At 39.2% G+C, this 21,763-nt stretch overlaps 1 protein-coding gene across 3 annotated transcripts in view; it reads right to left on the reverse strand.

The window, feature by feature from the left end:
* Window positions 1-9,004: 9,004 nt before the first annotated feature.
* Window positions 9,005-21,763, reverse strand: part of SUSD4 (sushi domain containing 4) — a 119,630-nt gene continuing 106,871 nt past the window's right edge. For all 3 annotated transcript variants that reach the window (XM_060754203.2, XM_060754204.2, XM_060754206.2), the window contains 4 exons: window positions 14,295-14,486; window positions 12,822-12,966; window positions 11,078-11,460; window positions 9,005-9,540 (listed from right to left, as the gene is read on the reverse strand). In XM_060754203.2, the coding sequence (XP_060610186.1) occupies window positions 9,512-9,540; window positions 11,078-11,460; window positions 12,822-12,966; window positions 14,295-14,486 (749 nt within the window). In that variant the 3' untranslated portion in view covers window positions 9,005-9,511. The remainder of the gene's footprint in view (window positions 9,541-11,077; window positions 11,461-12,821; window positions 12,967-14,294; window positions 14,487-21,763) is intronic.

The raw sequence follows: 21,763 nt of genomic DNA on the forward strand, positions 1-21,763 counted from the left end.
TACCAAAATTGATTTTAAAAAATCTGTAGTAAATAGACAATTATTTTAAATCATATTAAATGCAACAGAAATGCATTTGCTTTGAAAATGGATGGATGTTGTCTATTCCAGCAGCACTGGAAATGACGTAAGTATGGATTTAAGTTAGCTAGTATAGATCCGGCCTCAGCTCCAGTCTATAATTCAGTATATTTGTTTTAAAAAATGCAGTTGAAAAATAACCAGTTGTTTTTAAAATTAAATTTTAACAACTATCTTTAAAAAGCAACATTACATTGTTAAACTCAAATTGCTTTGAATCCCATTTTGGTGAGAAAGGCAAGATGCAAAACTTGTAATTAAACCAGGACTCAAGGAATAGCTCTGTGAAGGAAACACCCATGTTTCCCATATATGGGTTTAGGCCAGTCTTGCTTCTTTATTATCCATATGAAGTCAGTTTATTTAATTTTTCACAATTCTGGGCAGTTTTCAGAGAGGGAAATGCGAACTCACTAGTTAATAGCTTGAGGCAGCTTCAACCTATACCTCCAAACCCTCAAGCGATTGCTTGGAGATTGACCAAGCCTGATATAACTTTTGCAACATATAGTAGTATGTCATGTTTAAGTATGTTTTTGTGCAGGAAATGTTTGGAGGGTTGGTGGAGGCACAAATTTGGTTTGTCAACCTCTTCAGTGTGAACTGAGACCACACTGTGATGTATGAAATAATCTACACTTGGAAGTGAGAAGTGACATAACCAGTTTGTGGGTGGCATCAAATTATTCTGGTAATTGAAAATGGAATAGATTGCAAAGGGGACCAAAAAAAAAAAAAAAAAAAAGAAAGAAAGAAAGAAAGAAAAAAGAGAGCAAGTATTGTGCTATTGATATTCAGACATGTTAAGGTATACAGAACTTTTCCTCCAATTTTACCCTGCCAAATTTAAATCCAGTGGATACATTTTCCAACTACAGCTTTCACTGCAGAAAAATAAAACCTTTTTTTAAAAAAAACTGTAGGCAATCTTCAAAAGCCTTGGCAATGCTCACACATATCTGTTCTATAGCACTCACCAAAAGCTTTTCTGGTGTTAATTTTATTGAATGTAATCACCAATAATGGAAAATAATACTATTCTCTGTACTCTGAACCACTTCCATAAAGAGGAACAGACTGAAAATGGAACAAATGAACAAATGCAGTCAAGACAAAAGGCATGTTTAACTTGCCATCCTTACTGGAATTTCACAATGAGGCCTCTTGTTTTGTTTAGCTACTAAAATCGGGTTCTGAATGGAATATAACCTTGGCATGGTACTAGATAAGGAAACTGGCACAGCTGATCTCAACAAGTTATATGCTACCTAAATGTCAAGAATTGTTCTGAAACCACATATCAGAAAGGAAAATATTGGCGGATTCATGTTTAACTTGTGGTCTACTAAACCACCAATCCTTTTCACATTTTCTTTTCCTGATGTTACGCATCATACATTTGTGCATTTAATTTTTTATCACTGGGTGTACCACCTTACATTTATCCCTGATTAAATATAAAGGTGTCCATGGCAAAGACAATGTGAAGACTTGTTGATGTGTGCCATAATAATTCAAATGTCTATGTATGTCTTTGACAGCTGAAGAGTAAAAAGCAGCATGTTCATTTGAAACATGCTGCTTGAAGAGAGTCCTGCACAGGACTGGATGGCCTTCGTGGTCTCTTCCAACTCGATAATTCTATTATCTAAATCAGTGTTTCTTAACCTTCCTAATGCTGTGACCTCTTAATACAGTTCCTCATGTTGTGGTGACCCCCACCCATAAAATTATTTTTGTTGCTACTTCATAACTGTAATTTTGCTACTGTTATGAATCCTCATGTAAATATCTCATATGCAGGATGTATTTTCATTCACTGGATCAAATTTGGCATGAATACATGATACGCCCAAATTTGAATACTGGTGGGATATTGGGGGGGGGGGGGGGGTTGATTTTGTCATTTGGGAGTTGTGGTTGCTGGGAGCATTCTGAACTCCACCAATGATGGAATTCAACCAAACCTGGCACAGACATCTCCAATGACCTACAGAAGATGCTGGAAGGGTTTGGGCATTGACCTTGAGTTTTGGAGTTGTAATTCACCTACATCCAGAGGGCACTGTGAACGCAAACAATTATAGATCTGGATCAAACTTGGCACAAATACTAAATATGCCCAAATGTGAACACTGGTGCACTTTGGGGAAAATAGACCTTGACATTTGGGAGTTGTAGTTGCTGGGATTTATAGTTCACCTACAAAGAGCATTCTGAATCCCACCAATGTTAGAATTGTGCCAAACTTCCCTCACAGAACCCCCATGCCTTAAAGAGACTCACTGGCACGAACTTCCCTCCAGTCTCATGTGCTCCCCCTCGCCCACACATGCGCACCATGCTGCCATGCACTGAACACGCCTACTCTCTCCTCACTGTCTGGAGTCTCAGAAACAGACCTCCCCTTGGCTGAGAGGCTGGCCAATCACAGTAGAGGAGAGCTGTTGGTGAGAGGATTTGCCATCTGTTTCCAAAAAGGAAGAGGACAGAAAGAGAGATTTTCAACCTTCTCTGTCAAAGATATGTTTTCTGATGGTCTTTGCCAACCCCTATGAAACCCCCTTGTGACTCCTTCCAGGGGTCCCGACCCCAGGTTGAGAAATGCTGATCTAGATACTATGGATTTCCAAAAGGATACGTATATGATTCACATAGCCAACATACTCTCATATATTAGACACAAGATGAGACAGAGTGATTCACTGGAAAGGGTAACACACAGTAAAATAGAAAGCAGTAAGTAAAGAGGAATATCACATTATGAATGGATTAACTCAATCAAGGAAACTACAGCCCTGAGTTTGCAAGACCTAGGCAGGTGTGCACATGACCAGGGTGGTTGGAGGTTTCTCTTTCATAAGGCTGAAGTAATTCAAAGCCAACTTTATGACACATAAAATCAAACAATGGCTTGTTCACAGGTAAGTCAAACTATAGTGCACCACATATCTGTGAATCAGGAATACTTGTGATTGTGATGCATGTATAATGACTGAAACATTTGCATTGGTGCTGCACTTTTGGCAATTATCCTTACCAATATATGATAGAAAAACAGGAGGAAAAAGAAATGGTCACTATATTGGCATGCGGGGCTTGACGAATGCTAGGCTGGGGTGAAAATTGCTGGAAGAAACATTAACAACCTTAGATATGCAGATGACACCACTTTGATGGCCGAAAGCGAGGAGGAGCTGAGGAGCCTTCTAATCAAAGTGAAAGAAGAAAGCCCAAAAGCTGGGTTGCAGCTAAACATAAAAATAAAAAAACAAGATTATGGCAACAAGAATGATTGACAACTGGGAAATAGAGGGAGAAAACGTGGAGGCAGTGACAGACTTTGTATTTCTAGGTGCAACGATTACTGCAGACGCAGACTGCAGCCAGGAAATCATGAAATGCTTACTTCTTGGGAGGAGAGCAATGTCCAATCTCAGTAAGATAGTGAAGAGTAGAGACATCACACTGGCAATGAAGATCCACATAGTTAAAGCAATGGTATTCCCCGTAGTCACCTACGGATGTGAGAGCTGGATCATAGGGAAGGCTGAGCGAAGGAAGATAGATGCTTTTGAACTGTGGTGCTGGAGGAAAGTTCTGAGAGGGCCTTGAACAGCGAGAAGATCCAACCAGTCCATACTTCAGGAAATAAAGCCTGACTGCTCATTGGAGGGAAGGATAGTAGAGGCAAAGATGAGGTACTTTGGCCACATCATGAGAAGAAAGGAAAGCTTGGAGAGGACAATGATGCTGGGGAAAATGGAAGGAAAAAGGAAGAGGGGCCGACCAAAGGCAAGTTGAATGGATGGCATCCTTGAAGTGACTGAATTGACCTTGAAGAAGCTGGGGGTGGTGACGGCCAACAGGGAGCTCTGGCGTGGGCTGGTCCATGAGGTCACAAAGAGTCGGAAACAACTGAATGAATGAACAACAACATAATGTCCCTGACATTTTTAAAAATCACACAAAGCAACTCATGGTTACTACAGAAAGTTGATAGGTTTATGCTTCTGAATCAAATCTATGTGGTATTAGTTGAAATATTTTAAAATAAACCATGATAGTTTCAAAAGTGTATTTAAGTACATTTTATGAGTCCTGGTTGCCCGTGAGAAATGCCATGTCCTCATGCCTTCCTTTAACAATCCCACCAAACAGGTTAGCTCACCAAGGTATATGTAACAATAGTTGTTTTAGAACAAGTGACACCATCTAACTGTTGAATGCCTTACTCGATGGTCCAGAAACCACAAAATTATCTGACAGAAAATGTTCAAAATGGCAATAGGTATGGCTCATGAAGACAACAGATATATCTATACAGATTTCAGCTCTGGTTGCTGTTCAGTTGCACAACAACAACAACAGATTATTAAGTTATTTAGGTAACTTTAGATCAACTTTACCTTACCGATTTTTAATACCTGTGAAAAATTTGGTGATATTTTCCTAAATGTTTTATGCTAGACTACAAGCTGCTTAAGAGCAATTCACAAATGGAAGGTTGTATTTTGGGTTTCAGTTGTCAGAATCTTCCAGTAAGAATATACTCTCTAAAAAGTAACCCAAGACAGTGGTGTTACTTGTATAGGACTGGACAGTAAAGAGGAAAAAAGTTCATGGTTGTGAGGATAGTAAGCAATATATCATATAATGTGCAATGAGCAAAGAAAGTTCAGAATAATCACAGGTTACAAAAAAGCATAGCTCAACAAACTCTAGTAATTTTTTTTGAAATGCAGCACTTACTATCAATATGCAGTTTGCAAAAAATTACGCCATACCTGCATGAATTATCAATAGAAGTGTTTTTCCCATGCCATTGAGCGGGGAAGAGTTAGTGTTCAGTTTTCCCAGGCCTTAAACATTGGGTATATTAGGAAAAGAGATAACATGAGCTCATGGAATAAAGATAAAACAGTGATCCATTTACAGCCTATTCTCCTGAAACAGATCTTGCAGAGCTTTTTCTCTGAATTGGTAGACATAAAATCAGGACCTAACTAAAGCTCTGCAACAATTTGAACTATACATAGGTGTTTGGAAATATTTTGAGAGAAAGTCATATTGCTACTGTTCAAGGACAACTATGTATATCACTCAGTGCCTGGCTATCAAGGAGCTGCTCCTTAAGTGACCCAAATATTACAGCATTGCAAATCTCTTTTCCAGGGGTATTCATGAGTTGTTCATATCTGTATTCATATCATTGTAGCATTGTGCATTATATCATAGGCTCTTCAGGTTATTTTCCCTGTTTATTTGTGTATTTATATGCAGAAAGCTTAGACTGAGATGATGGTTTTAAAAGCTTTGCAGCACAGCACGATAGAAGAATAATTTTTACTAAGGTTGCAAAGATGATCCTCTTTATCCTCTGCATTTTTTAAAAAAAGATTTACAGCTGGCTAAGAATCTACGTGCATTTCCCCTAAAATGACTTACCATAAACAGCAATGCAGTATTAAACAGGATGTTGTGAAGGTATGAATGGCCAATGTCTGGACCCTTTGATTTTGTTGATCTGTAGTTTCCATCAGCTGTAGCTGCTGACTTAATCAATGGTGAGGATCTATGGGACTTGAAATCCAGTATCTTGATGACCAAATGCCCAGCCTGAAAGTACTGCAAATGTTGCAATAGTGCCTTCAGGTGTTGGGTTCACTTGTGAGAAAACCTGGCATTACCTTGTACAAATGCCACCATTTGAACTGGGGGAGCCACTGTTTCATTGCCTAACTTTCCAAGAGTGGTGATTGTGCAGCTGATCACAATTCTAGAAGCAAAATACAAAGCAGGCAGCAGCCAGGTTGTTAACTGGAGCAGCACTCAGGGAGCACACAACTCTTCTGTTGTGCCAACTCCACTGGCTGCCAATTTGCTACTGGGAACAATTAAAAGTGCTGGCTTTAGCCTATAAAGCCCTAGACGGGTCCGGCCCAGCTTACCTGTCCGAATGTATCTCTCCTTATGAACAATCTAGGAATTTTATAACGTCTGAGGCCCTGCTCTCAATCCTGCCTTCTTTGGGACAGAAGACAGGGCCTTCTCAGGTGGCCCCTCGGCTATTAGATTGGCCCCCTCCCTCCTGAGCTTCCAAAAAAAGTAAAAACCCGGCTCTTTGAACAAGCCTTTGTTAGTCAATCATGAAACTGCAGACATTCAACCATAATGGAAAATTATTAAGCAAAGATCAAGTAAAAACTAGTTATAGTAATTTTTTATATTTCATATTATAAATGGACACAATATGAGTAATTTTTGCTTTTCCTTGAGATCCCATAGAGTTTAATAACTCTGCAGCTTCCCAATTGTTCTTTAGAATATACTTTCATTTGCTTTCCATATTTCCTGACAGATTTGAGCAAGAATTTAGATGGATTCTGTCCCTGTTGCTTGAAGTAGTTTTATTGGTATGCCATGTCGTCCCAGGAACTCGCTTCTCCCAAGTGCTTTGACTGCAGCTTTCACTTCACTTTCCAAAATAATGGGTTCGTCTCAAATGATTCTTCATTGAAACCTGCCATTCTTTAATCTCTTTTATATAGTTCTTTAGTGTATTATTTCCACCTGCTTTTTAGTTCTGTTTGATCATTTAGTATGTTTTCCTCCTGGTGATACAGCTTTCCCTTTGATTTCTCAAAGCTTGTGGAAGAGGTCTCTTGTCCTACATTTTTGTGGTCATTTAACATTTTCGTACATTGATAGTTGTCATAGTTTTCATTTTCCTTGCGCACAAGTCATTAAACGGTTGCATTCGGGATTGTGACTTTATTTCTGTCCTTTTACTTTGCTTCTCATCTGTCCATAACTGCTTGAAGAGTTTCATCTGTCATTCAGTGAAGCATTTCATTTTGCCTGTAGATAACATCTTTTTGCATGTTTCGTCTTGCAGTGTAACTGGCTTCAATACAGAGTAATTTTGGCTCTTGGTCAATTAGGTTTAATAATATTATTTTTAAATATTATCTTTATATTCTACAGAGCTGTTCTTTAGATTGTGTTTTGGCACAGTGACTTATGTTGTGCTTTTTAACACGTAACTCAAATGTCTGATATCAGAAGTTCATTGCCTGCATCACAATCTGTTCTAGGTTTTATTTTTTCATAGAGAATATCAATTCTCCATCTTATGCTTTCTATTATATAGTCTTTCTACATTAGCTGTATAGGAGATCTTAATGTATTTGTCAGCCTGAATAACATGTTTGTAGCCAACAAACTTGGCTTTCACAAAATTCAATCACTTGCTCTCCTACTTCACTTCTTGATCTTAAGCTAAATTCTTCCACAATTTTGGTTTTGCTGTTTCCTACTTTTGTGTTTCAACCACCTGTAACCACCAAAATGCCCTTCTTTGGTGTGTGATCAATTTCTGACTAGACATCAGTGATATCATTGATTTTTTTCCTCTTCTGCTCCTGTGGTTGGAACATAAACTTAGATTACGGTTATATTGATGGTGTTTTCCTCTAGTCTTATTGATATTATTTGATCAGACTTTGTATTGTTTCCCTTGACTGCATTTGCTACATTTCTCTTCACTATTTGTGTGTTTCATTTCTTGAGTAAAATACTGTTATCAGCTGATTGAAATGTCCCATTCCTGTCTACTATACCTAATTCACACAAAATATGGCAATTTTTATATGTTCTGTTTCTTTTTTCACAATGTTTGGCTTACCCAAATGTATATTTCTTGCATTCCATGTTTCTATAATATGTTTTATCCATCTTTGAACTGAATGTCCTTGCAGCTTGAGTCCAGTTGAATCATTAGCGATAGCACTTTTCGTACATGTCCTTTGCTCTTCCCTAATAGCTTGTTAAGTGACTTCCAATCTGGGACTCTTATCTACTGTCTCTATCTCATTTTATTTTGAACTGCCTCATAACATTTTCAAGGTAGGAGGTACCACTGCGATCTTCTCTGAGAGATCCTCCACCATGATTATGGCAGATTTTGTCTAACTGCATATCAAAAGACAGCCTGAAATGGGAAACCCTAACAGCAGGACATGCATTTGCTAATTCCTCACCTTAGTTCTGTTTTGGATAATCTCTCTTTTTTTAATAAAAATGTTTTGTGATTCTATAAACCTTTGGGTTCATTCAGACACACTTGTACCTCCTTTCTCTGTGTTCCCAGTGGTTCCAACTCTGATGGCACTTGTACATAACAATTTGAGGGTGTTATTAAAAGATAATATAAGCTCAAGAATTAACTGATTGTCACCAAGGTTTTTTTTTTACAGCTTGAAGAGGTTCAAAAGAGAATAAAGTCAAATGCAATCTAACTATGATAATCCTTCATGAATAATATCCATCTGTTTTAGCATACACTCTATGCTGCCATATATCACGAAGCAGTCAACCTCATATATAAATCAAGGACAGGTATTGGGATCAAAACTTTGGATACATTTGCAGTGAGGAGAAAGCAGCAAAGCCACCAGAGGGTCAGTTGCCTCCCTACCACTACCAACATTTCCCCAGGCATTCAAGGAGGACGAAAATGGCAGGAAGAGTACAGCAGGTTGGTGTTTCTTTCAGATTTTCCTGGGATGGATTAAGCTCTTGTCTTTTGCCATTCTACTCAGAGAAGGGAATGGTTCCTTTTTCTGATTAGAGTTAAGGTACAGTACTCATACTGACCTGTAGATAATTTGACTCAGGCTTTGGGGTTTGATTTTTGAGGAAAAATCTTGGACTTATAGATTATTATATAGGCCTTTTAATAACATAACAACCTTCTTGAAATTAAAACTAAAGATTTTTCTTTCCTTTTATTATTGTTATCCAGAAGAACAACAGACACTGATGTTTTATTGGTCACAGCCACTTCGTTAAATGATCCAAGCGAAAGTTTCCCTCTGCAGGCTTAGTAAATGCAGTCAATTCAGGAACAAGCCTCTCTCGGTTTAATTTCAACACTGTTTATTTTCTGCCCCCTGCCCCAATAAGTTAGGATTCTTTTGGAAATTGTGGTCCATCATAGATATGAAGCAGCTTTGATAAAGCAAAATGTACATCATCTGACATGCTTTCATTAGGCATTTTTGTACCTGTACCACAAATCACTCTCACTGGTGTTTCTAAAGAGTTGTTAAGACTTCCTGCGATGCAGATACACACTCGCCACTATTCCATGAATTTATTGTTCTTTTGCAGTGACTAGTCTCATCAAATCCTCAGGATTCATTTTGTAAAGCTGCTGTTGAATAGCTGATGCTCTCAACCTTCAAAGTTGATTAAATTATGCACACAAAATCTGGTGACATCATAATGTGAAAGATATATAAAAACAGAAAATACCCTCCCCATCTTTATATAGAGATTTATATAGATATATAGGTATGTATGTATACATATGTGCATGATATTTCCCTTCAAACCCTCACAAAAGTAAGAGCAAGATTTGTGTAGATTAAGGGTCTTCATCCATCAATGGAATTTCTAGAAAATAAAAGAAAGAGTTAATTGGGTTTTAATTGTGAATTCTCTCATGGGAGGACCTGCAATTTTCTTGAGCTGTAATATGCCACCAACAAGGCCATTGTTGCTAAGAGATTAAGGCAGTCAGCTATGCATGGATTCAGATCATCTGTTTTTTGAACTTCATTGCACCTGTGAAATCGCTGGTTTGGTTGTCTCATAAAAATCAGCACAAGTAGCTAATAGGGAGCAAAACAATAATCTGACTACCCCATTTTTCAGTTAAGAATTCATCGACTATAGAAATGTCTCCCAACTTATAATCAGGACTAATTTGGTTTGGTTCCTTATAAATTACTGTAGCAGGTTGCATGAAGAAGCCCAGCATATAATATGCTCAGGCAACCAATCTTTCAAGAAGCTAAAATGTTAAAAGTTACTGAAATATTACTGTAGAACCTATCAAATGTTGGATCTTGGTGTATTTTACTTTGCTTTTACAGCAGAAGAAATTCCAGGCAAAAAGGAGTTAGAATAAATAACTGGGCTAATCTATTATCAGTCATACTGAATAGCTAACGCTAGATGGCTAGCTTTATTTTACTACATACATAGTACGCGTTGACTGCTCATAACTCTAGGCAGTATTGGATAACACAAAGCAATAGTAAAGCATCCCAAGTCCATTGAAATGCATAAGTTGGTACTGGGAAATCAATACTGCAACAAAATAATTAGATTGTTCTTTCTGATATAGTAATGGGATAGCAGGTAGATACACTGAATGTTATTGATTCACTCTGTATATACCTTATGATTATTGATGAGATGAAGAAATGGCCTTGTATAAGTAACTCACATTCTCCAGATCCATATTATACCAGAAATTCCCCATGAGTTGTGGGTTTTTAATCTAAAGAGATGTCAAATAGCATCATTTGTCTCTGAGATAAGCTATGATCTCATTAGGTAACTGATGTAACTGACAAAATGAGTCAAACTGACTGCAACAAGCATTCAGTGGTTTGCAGTGGGTAAAACGTTAATACTTCTCAATTGGCTTAGTTGAGGACACATAATGCTGGTGTTGAGCCTTCAGATATGTTTTACTTAAAGGATAAAATGATGTTTTGCCTTTTGTGATGCCCAGAGTTACACTTGTTGTTTCACTTCACCTTGTGCTACTAACGGCACATATTTATTGTTTAGTAAACACTCATTTTGGAGCAGAAACACAGAGAGTTAATGTCCAGTGGGTCTGTTAACACTGTGTGGCCAGCAAAAGCTAGACCTAACCCTGCCATTAAGGAATTCTGAAAGACAAACTCTTGGTAGAACACAATACATGGAAATGGTTATTTAACTTTGGATTATGAAGACTTAGCGTGTGCTCTTTTTAAAAAAAACAAAAAACCAGGAACAAAAACATAGACCAGAACAGAAACAGTGCTCAAATCCAAATTATTTCTCACAACCACAATCTGATGGCCTCTCCATATGGAATAAAAATAACTTAACACTAAAGCAATCCCACAAAATGTTCAAAAATCAAAATTACCATCTGCAATGTCAATGCTTGGGCTGGTGGATGCTACTTCTCCAGTGGTGCTGTTAATAGCATCAGTTCTCTCAGAGACAGGATATGCTCCTATCTGACACACTGAAGATGTGTACAAGCTTTGAAGAAGTTCAGAAGAGCCTGAAATGCTGTCGCAGGTATCAAACTCTGCTGGCAACCTGTCCAAATCATCCGGCCCAGGATAGGCTGGAGGGTTCTGATCGTCAGCCTGCAAAACATACCCCTGGCCTGCAGGGGACACACATCCTGGGGCTAAGGCATTCAGGCCACTGCTCACGGCTTCATCGTAGGAAGGAAGCATGACAGGAACACCGTCCACCACCACAAAGTCAGGACCCCCGCTGCAATTCTCCTGAGCACCTCTAAATTGGGAAAAGAGAGCGAGAGGACAGCGAAATACCATAATAAATAGGTTTCACCACATACCATGTTTTTAATCATTTGAAATGGAGCTAGTGCATCATCAGTAATTACTTTAAATATACTCAGGAATCTGTTCCTACTGATAGTCATGTGCAATTTGTCACAATCAGGTAAATAACTCTAGCAAACCAAAGAACAGTCGGGGAAAGGAAAGGAAGCAGCTGGGAGGCACAGATAAGAAATTCTCTCTGTTCTCACTCTCCACTGTAAACATCAGGCTCTATTAAGATTCCTGGAATCAAAGACACATAAATGAGGATGGGAAATCCTATGAAGGAACAGTGAAGCCATGCCAAATTATTTTAATTATATTCTGGATTTCTTTTGCTCATCATCACCAGCTGACTAAGCACCAGAGCCAAACGATAAAGCTTGTAGTTGTTTCTTGTTCGGAACAAGAAGGATGAGAGTACTCGCTTCTTAATAAATGCTATCTTAGGGTGGTTCGTGATGTTTAAAAATCTAAGTAAAATGCAACAAAAAACACAGAAATAAATATACCAGGTGTTTTTTTCCGTGTCAGGAACGACTTGAGAAACTGCAAGTTGCTTCTGGTATGAGAGAATTGGCTGTATGCAAGGACGTTGCCCAGGGGACGCCTAGATGTTTTGATGTTTTACCATGCTATCAAGATATATCATCAAGTTATACTGTTCAGGCCATAGTTAAAAAAAAACCAGGAGGAATAAAATGTTCCTAGTATCTTAAAGATAACAGAATAACCATGTAAGTTTTTTTTTTGAGAGGGCACCATATTTTCCGTCCTGTATCTTTAAAAACCCACACTATGCTTCATGACGAAATCTTAACATTGGAAAGGTTTTTCTGAGTGAAAGCACTGTTAAAGTACTAGAGTCCCAAGCCATTAAAAGGCCCAAACTAGAAAAATGCATGGAAATGGAAAGTTAAGGTAAATATCTTAAATTCCAACTCATTTACGTAATAATTACTTCGTGCAATCTCATATAGTATACTGACAAATACATTAGGTTTTTCTTGGTGTTTCATATTGACATTTGGTTTGGGAAGAGAGGGAATATGATATGTCCAGGTAATATTCACTAGCTATGGTTTCTTCAAGCTCTTGATGAACTTTTTATTGATGCTCCTATAAAATCACAGTGCCTTCCTATGAGAAGTGCTGCTAGGAAGACATGTTCAATAAACTACTCTCTAGGTTTTTGAAGTTATATACTATCTGTAATGCTAAATCAATCCCAAATGAAGCTTGCAGACATAGGATCAACTGCTGCAGTATAAACTTTTTTTAAAAAAAAATCTTGATGAGAATAGTACTAACCTTGGAAGAAACCGTGTCTTAAATTTGGTCTGGAACATTCTGGCTAAAATGACTAAGAGAAGCACCAGAAGAACACTGGTAGCAGTGAATGCCACAATCTTCCATGTTGTCAGAAGAGTTTCTTGTGTATTTGGCCATGTTTGTTCTGTGATACAAAAAGCAAGGAAAAACAGCCGTGTTAGTAATTTATTTTTATTAGAAGCCAAAATAATTTGAACCTAACGGTTCCAATCAAATAACAAACATGATACACTAAATGCCAGTACATTTTAATATTCATAATATTTGTAAAATTATTTGTAAACCAAGCCTATGAAGGTATATCTTATTTAACAGAGTATGGTTTGTTTGTTTATCTACAGTATTTATATTCCACCCTTCTCACCCTGCAGGGGACTCAGGGAGGGTTACAATGTACATATACATGGCAAACATTCAATGCCATAGACACACAACATATATAGACACATAGAGGCTATTTAACATTCCAGCTTTTCATGAGGGTATTCTGGCCACCAGGGGAGCTGTCACTTCACTGGCCATTTGTGGCACTGACAAAGTACTGCCTCTTTTTTTTGCAGGCTTGCTGGAGATTTTTATGGCATTGTAAATTAGTTAAATTGGCCTCCCCGCATACGCGGTACCTAAATTTTCTACTTGACAGATGCAACTGTCTTTCGGGCTGCAAAGGTTGACAGCAAGCTACACAAGTTGGTCAGAAGCTCACTCCAACCCGGGGTGGCTTTGAACTCATGACCTTATGGTCAGTAGTGATCTTAATACAGCTGACTCCCAGCCGGCTGCACCACAGTCCCAGTGCTATATGGGTTCCTGGACATTGCTTCTTTAAGCAAGATTTGGTACCATATGCAGAAATAACATGGAAAAAATAGGCATAATTTTTTCACCATTAAAAAAAAGGAATTCAACATACTTTAAACTCCTTTTCTTTTCAAAATCAACTAAGCACAAGTGAAATGAAACAACCAAGCCATGTAAGGACTGTGTTAATAAACAAAGGTCTTTTGAACATTTCAAAGTTTCTGCTGTTTGCTTTGCCTATTCTGGGAAGCTGCATGAATCAGTAGGATTGGAGGAACTAGAAACCCACTCTTCCCCAACTCAAGCTTTATTTCAATGGTTACTGCGGGCAAACTGCTGCAACGTGGCACTGAGAATCTGTGATTTTCTAAATCCTTTTTCATGATCTTCCCATTGTCAATACTACTTAAAAAAACATCCAGCCTAGATAGAACAAAATATAGCAATAGATTGGAGCAGCACAAAAAGACTTTGTAAAAAGGAGTTTTTTGGTCAGAGATGTTGGTAATTGAGATATTCCTATATACAAAAATAGCCACTTTTCAAGGTAAAAAGACCATTACATTAAAATTTCAAGCACAAAAAAGAAGTTTAGCTGACTATATACCAATTTTATGTTTGTATTAGAAATGGCAAGTTAACATTATTTACCTGTTTTGACACAGTACACTTGATACGATGGAAACCATTCTCCATACTGGCAGGTGATATACTTGTAATCATTGGTGAGAGTGTAGCCAGGATCACAATAGAATTCAACCACAGTTCCATGGTTGTAATGCTCACAAGGCCGCGGGTGGCAAATGTAATCTCCATGAATCACCGTAGGAGGTAGTGGACAAACTTTGAGAAACATGCAAAAGAAAAAACAGGGGGGCGGGATAGATTAGGTACAAGAATATATTGTATCAATAGATGTAAATTGAATATAACACTGCATATAGCTTCATGTTATACTGCCTCAACACAAGAACACTTTTATGTGTATTCCTTAGATTAATGTAATTTAATTCGGCAACAGAATGGCACCTACACAAAGGAAATGGCCATTTTCATACTACTGTTAACACAACCATAAGTTGTACAAATATGAGTTCCTGATTACACTGCAAATGACAAAAAGTCTCAGAGTAATAGACTAGATTGCGCAATGGGTTAAACCCTTGTGCCAGCAGGACTGATGACCAGTAGGTCAGCAGTTCGAATCCAGGGAGAGTGGGTTGAGCTCCCTGTCAGCTCCAGCTCCCCATGCAGGGGCATGAGGGAAGCCTCCCACAAGGATGGTAAAGCATCAAACATCTGGGCATCCCCTGGGCAACATCCTTGCAAACGGCCAATCCTCTCACACCAGAAGAGACTTGCAGTTTCTCAAGTTGCTCCAGACATGGGGGGGGGGGGGAGCAACAGAGGGATAGAGCCATCCGTTCTTAGGAAATGCAGGCAGTCCCTAAGGTACAAACAAGATGGGTTCTGTAGGTTTTTTCTTAGGGTTTGTTTGTAAGTCGAAACAAGTACATTTTTAAGTGTAACTCCAGCCAAATATATATATTAGCTTTCAATGGCATAGGGAAGAGTTAACACCTCTGTGGTGATTGTTTTGCTGTCTGTGCTCCAGTTCAGAAGATTTCTCCTCACATTCTGTTCCTGTGATCATTGAATTTTGAAAAAAATTGGCCTGCTGTGACAGCAAGGATTTTGGTGCTAAAGCTTCAGTGGAGACACCTTTTCCCTATAACTCTTCTAAGTGAATTTCCCTCCTGAGGGGCAGATTCCTCTCACTTCTTATTGTCTCACCCCCCGTTTTTAACTATGAGTAAGTGTGATGTTTGAAACTCAGGGACTGCCTTTAGTGACAAAATGCCAAGAGATCCAATGAAGTTTACTTGGGGATGGTAATAATATTGTTCATTGCAATACATATATTTCTGTTTCAACTGGAGGCAAGTACTGCCTTTTTACTCAGAAACACATCAAACACTTAATGTTTCTCTGGTTCCATTTCAAACATAAAGATTTGGAATACAATCACGCTTCCCAACAGCAAAACACTTTAAGGGACTAAGTAAATGAATAATGAATACCAGTCAGAACAAAGCAGGGATATGTAAAATCTACTCAAATCAATATAAGTTTTTTTGTGTGTCAGAAGTGACTTGAGAAACTGCAAGTCGCTTCTGGTGTGAGAGAATTGGCCGTCAGCAAGGATGTTGCCCAGGGGATGCCCAGATGTTTTACCATCCTGTGGGAGGCTTCTTTCATGTCCACGCATGGGAAGCTGGAACTGACAGATGGGAGTTCACCCTGCTCCCCGGAACTGAACTGCCAACCTTCAGATCAGCAGTTCAGCAGTCACAAGGGTTTAACCTATTGCGCCACCACAGCTGCTTATCAATGTAAATGAAGCACACAGCAAAGTACTCATCCTACTGGTTTAAAATGTGTGAAAACTTAATTTCAATGACCTGTATTTCAGAACACATAAAATGGGTAGCCAAAAGTGAAAGGAACACAAAGCCGACTTCTAAAAGAAGGATTTAAGACAGCTGCTATAACATTAGAAGGGACGACATTACTTGCAACACATTATTTTGGATGAAACAATGGAGAAGTAATTGTCTTTTTGAAAATACCTGCTTCTGTTTCTCTTAAAACTGACTTTGCCCACAAACACTTGGGCTAGAAATGTCTTCTTCCGAGCTATTCTCAAAGGTATATTTGGTGATAACACATTTACTATGTGAAATGTTATCCGATTACTCATCATCATGGCAATTGGATTCAATAGTTCTGTAGTTATTCAGAATGTGTCCTTATTCTGACTGGAGCCCTTGGTCCACTTTATTCATTGCTGTCCATTGACTGTAAATGGTTTTCTAGTTTCGGATGCCAAGGTCTGAGCCTGAGATAGCCATACATTATTTATAACTCTTATATCTCTCAGCTGGAATCCTTTTTCTTGCTTTATAGGCTGTTTCATCTTTAGCTTTAAAATGCCAAGCACCTTGCATACTCCTTTTATGTCTTGCATATTCATTTTATGGTATAATAGGCAGATTTAATCTTATCATGATTAGAATATAAGGTATCATATAATTAAATGAAATCTGAATACAGTGCTCCTTACAGCCCAGTTGTGGAAAAAGATATCTATAAGCATGGGACAATGTTGTACTCTTTTGCAAAGTTCAGTGTAGAAAGACTGAACAGGACACTAAGAAGAGAAGCTACAAACACAAGGATTGGGAATGTGCCAGGATTTTTTTCTTCTGCATTCACTACAAGAAAAATAACTTGAAGTTCTTTTCCATCCAAAACATACTTATTTATTTAAAACATTTATATTCCTTCTCACCCTGAAGGGGACTCAGGGCTGAGCACAACATATATACAGCAAACATTGAATGCCAGAACATAAACTATAAACATTCATAAACACTAAAATCTATTATTTCCATGTTAAAATCAACTGTTTAAAACAGTTTCAAATCATCCATACTGAATCCGGTCAGCAAGGTAAAGTTTCCTATTGTTGCCTTATTGCACTGTCCCAAAGGCTTGGTCCCACAGCCAAGTTTTTATTATCTTTCTGAAGGACAGAAAGGAAGGGGCTGATCTAATCTCACCAGGGAGGGAGTGCCATAGCCGAGGAGTGATCACTGAGAAGGACCTCTCTCTCATCCCCGACAATCATGTCTGTGATGGTGGCAGGACTGAGAGCAGGTCCTCCCCAGAAGATCTTAGTCTCTGCGGTAGTTCATAGAGGGAGATGCGTTCCGACAGGTAAATTGGGCCGGGGCCGTATAGTGCTTTATAGGCCAAAGTCAGTACTTTGAATTGTGCTAGGTAGCAAATTGGCAAGCAATGGAGCTGACACAACATGGGAGTTGTATGCTCCCTGTATGCCACCCCAGTTATTAACCTGGCTGCCTCTCATTGGATTATTTGACGCTTCCGAACAGTTTCCAAAGGCAACCCCGTGTACAACGTGTTGGAGTAGTCTATCCTAGATGTAACGAGCATGGACCACCATGGGCAAGTCTGACTTCTGAAAATATGGGCGCAACTGGCACACAAGCTTTAATTGTGTGAAAGCCCCCCTAGCCACCGCAGAAACCTGAGGTTCCAGGCTCAGTGATGAGTCCAGGAGGACTCCCAAGCTGCAAACCTGCACCTTCAAGGGGAGTGTAACCCCATCCAGCACAGGCTGTAGCCCCTATGCATTGTTCAGCCTTCTGACTAACCTCTGTCTTGTCTGGATTCAACTTCAATTTGTTCACCCTCATTCAGACTGTCACAGCGGCCAGGCACCGGTTCAAGACCTGGACAGCCTCCTTAGCTTTGTAGATGCGGTAATAAAACTTGGATGGATTGCAGCCATAAAGTAATTAGCTTTATTTACATTATTCACAAAGACTCAACGCAGCACAGGGCAAGACTATCTTCTCCGGCGAAAGCATCTTGGCAAGATGGCAATTGTAACCTTCTTCTTATCAGTAAAGACACACCTCTCAAATAGTTTCTTGATGTCCAAAGTCCGGTATCATCAAGAGGAAGTAGGAAATCATTTCATATCTGTCCTTCTAGGGAAGACTCAAACCTCTGTGGTCTGTCAACTCTACACATGCTAGGCAGCTTTTACAAACACAAGATCACAGCTTTAAAAACATACACTTTGAAATCTCCCAATAAATCAAACATATCTCAACAAGCATCTGGCGAAAAGGAGTAGCAGAGTTGGATGTCATCTGCATACAGATGGCACCAAACGCCAAAACTCCAGATGCTCACATCCAATGGCTTCATGTAGATGTTTAACAACATGGAGAACAAAACTGAGCCCTCCAGGACACCACAGGACAATGGCTGTGAGGCCGAGCAGGAGTCCCCTAGCAACACCTTCTGGATACAATCCTCCAGGAAGGACTGGAGCCACTGCCGAGCAGTACCTCCAAGCCCCATCCTTGTGAGGCGATCCAGAAAGGTACTGTGGTTTATGGTATCGAAGGCTGCTGAGAGGTCCAGGAGAACCAACAGGGAGACACTCCCCTTATGCTCCCTACAGCCCAGTTGTGGAAAAAGGTATCCATAAGTATATGATGTAATAATATGTATAAATTCTTTAGAAATGAAATATGCAACCTTCTGGAGTGACCAAAATCAGTAGGTATTATTATTCCCAACATGGAGAAGAACATTATTCACCTGCTTTTAGACAAGTGTAAAGATGGGAAAACTCTAGAAGAAAACAGATGGCAATCCTGATTCATACATTCATACATAGGAATTCAAACTCAGTTTTCAGTGAGAAATACTCAGAGCTCGGAGACTCGATGGATGAAGCTGTCTGTTTTATTTTCTACCATATTTGAGAACAATGATGATGAAGATATTGGTAATGGTCTGGGAACATGAAATCTGCAGAATTTTGGGAATGAACTTTCTAAAATAGTCCACTTGCTCAGAACAAGGCAGAAATTAATTAGAGACTAGACAAAATCTCAGGAGCCATCAGAAGATCATCCCTGACACAGATTAGACTATCTATTAGCCAGCCACAGATGTTGCTTACTTGGAGAGATGGCAGCTCTCTTGGGTCTTGGGCACTGAGATCAAGACCCAAGAGAGCTTCTGTCTCTCCAGGTTTCCTACCACCTCCCCATACTAATGTACGCATATCAGGGCAGATTTGGGGACTTCTATAGATGACTGCAACACTGCCTTGGAAGACTGCTCGGAAGCTCCAGTTAGTCCAATGGACGGCAGCCAGGCTGCTCACCGGCGCAGGGAACAGGGAGCCAACAACCCCACTGCTATGCCAGCTCCACTGGTTGTTTATCTGTTACTGAGCACAATTCAAAGTGCTGGCTTTAGCCTATAAAGCCTTACATGGTTCCAGCTCAGTTTACCTGTCTGAATGTATCTCCCTCTACGAACCACCAAGGACGTTAAAATCATGCAGGGAGGCCCTGCTCTCGGTCCCACCACCCTCGCTGATGTGACTGGTGGGGACGAGAGACAGGGCCTTCTCTGTGGTGGCTCCTTGGCTGTGGAACTCCCTCCCCAATGAAATTAGGTCTGCCCCCTCCCTCCTAGCATTTTGTAAAAACTTAAAACCTGGCTGCGGTATCAAGCATTTGAGCAGTAGATGTAGCAACTGGGAAGAGAATGTTTTAAGTGATCACAATGGATTGACCTGGACTATGATTATGAACCAGCGGACTGTTTTAAATTGAATGTTCACAATTGTTTTAATTGCTGTTTTAATTGTAACTGTGTATTTTAATGTATTGTCTGGCATTAAATGGTTTCCTATTATAAGCTGCCCTGAGTCCCTCTTCAGAGGTGAAAAGGACGGGATTTAAATGCTTGAAATACATACATACATACATACATACATACATTCTATATGCCAAACATGAGCACTTATCATTGTATAATTGCCCCTCTCACACACAAACAGTAATGTTTACAAGGATATGTTCCTCCATAAATTCTTGAGATTTTACCTGGCTGTACCTTTAGATTTGAGTCTGGATATAACAACAGAACATAAGTTGATTCTCACAAACAGTAACACCGTGATGTGGATTAGACTTAGAGATGTGAATGACTGAAAGTCACATACTTGCTTCAAGGATGAAAGGGGATTTGAACTTGAGCCAAGAAAGCCAAAAGGATAATCATTTATTTAAATGTTTTCATGAGTCTAAAGTAAATTAAAGCATCCACCATCACAAGGCAAAGTAATTAAGTAAAAAAAACCTTCGATGTTTAATTTCTCTTACTAGATTTTTTATTTTGATGGATGAATGTGAAAACCTGTATTTATTATTCAGCAGCCAGGTGCTCTAATGCACTGGAGATAAATAAAAAAGGGTTACCTAAAAGGTTTGTGTTCTTTTCCTTCCAAGAAAAGTGCAAAGCTGTCCGCTGCTCCCCTCTACAGGCTATCGTGTTTATTTCATGCCTTTATTATGCAGCAAAGACCTACTGCATGGATATAAATAATGCACACACCAATTCACAACAGTAGATTTTCCACAGAAATCACGATTCAGTAACTTCTCCCCATGCATCTACTTCCATTAATAATGCATTTCAAAAGTAATTCCACTCCTACCCGCTCCCTCCACAGCAAAAGAGCACAACACGACATTAAATGAACCTTCAGGAGAGGCTGATTGTAATATGCAACACTGTCTACTCTACATGCCCTAGAGAAAAGGCTTTGTTTGCATTTTCACCACGAGAGGTTTCATAAATTATAATAGCTTGAAACTAGAGCACGTAATTCACAAAGAAAGCAATATTTGACTTCTTTTCCAAGTTGGACTCAACCCAAGGGAAAGACTGATGATTTATTAAAAAGTCAGCAAAAGCTCTGAAATGCTTTCCATGTCTGCTTTAAAACAACTCATTGAGATGGGAAGGAATCAGGGGAAGGGGGTTGCCTACATGCACCAGACTCATCTTTTTCAGGGACCAAACTCTCACCAGGATAATCTTTGCTTATTAAAGTACACATTATTATCTGTTGTCTCTAGCCAGTTCTTTGCTTTCCTATCATCTTTGGAACTGGGACCTGGCATAGATAACAGGCTGTCAGAGATGTGACTATACAGAGCACTCATCCAACAGTAAGCAACATGACACGATTTTCCACTAGGCAGATTTACTGCTTTAAGAAACAAAATTTCAACCCTATAGTAATGCTACTTCTTGCCTATCCTGACATTCAGAAATAATACTGGTTGGGCATCCTTTATTTGGAATTCCAAAATTGACAACGTAAGTGGCTGAGACAGTGACAGCTTTGCTTTTGATGGTTCAACATACACAAACTTTGCTTTAAGTACAGGCACTCCCTGGCTTACAAATATCTGACTTGCAAAAAGAAGGGCGGCTATAATGATCAGGGGTCTCGAGAACAAACCCTATGATCATCGGCTTAAAGACCTGGGCATGTTTAGCCTCAGAAGAGAAGGCTGAGAGGAGACATGAGAGGAAGTCATAGGGAGGAGGGAACAAGCTTGTTTTCTGCTGCCCTGGAGACAAGGATGCAGAACAATGGCTTCAAACTACAAGAAAGGAGATTCCACCTGAACATTAGGAAGAACTTC

The sequence above is a fragment of the Anolis sagrei genome, chromosome 1 (genome assembly GCF_037176765.1).
Source record: "Anolis sagrei isolate rAnoSag1 chromosome 1, rAnoSag1.mat, whole genome shotgun sequence".
Classification (NCBI taxonomy): Eukaryota; Metazoa; Chordata; class Lepidosauria; order Squamata; family Dactyloidae; genus Anolis; species Anolis sagrei.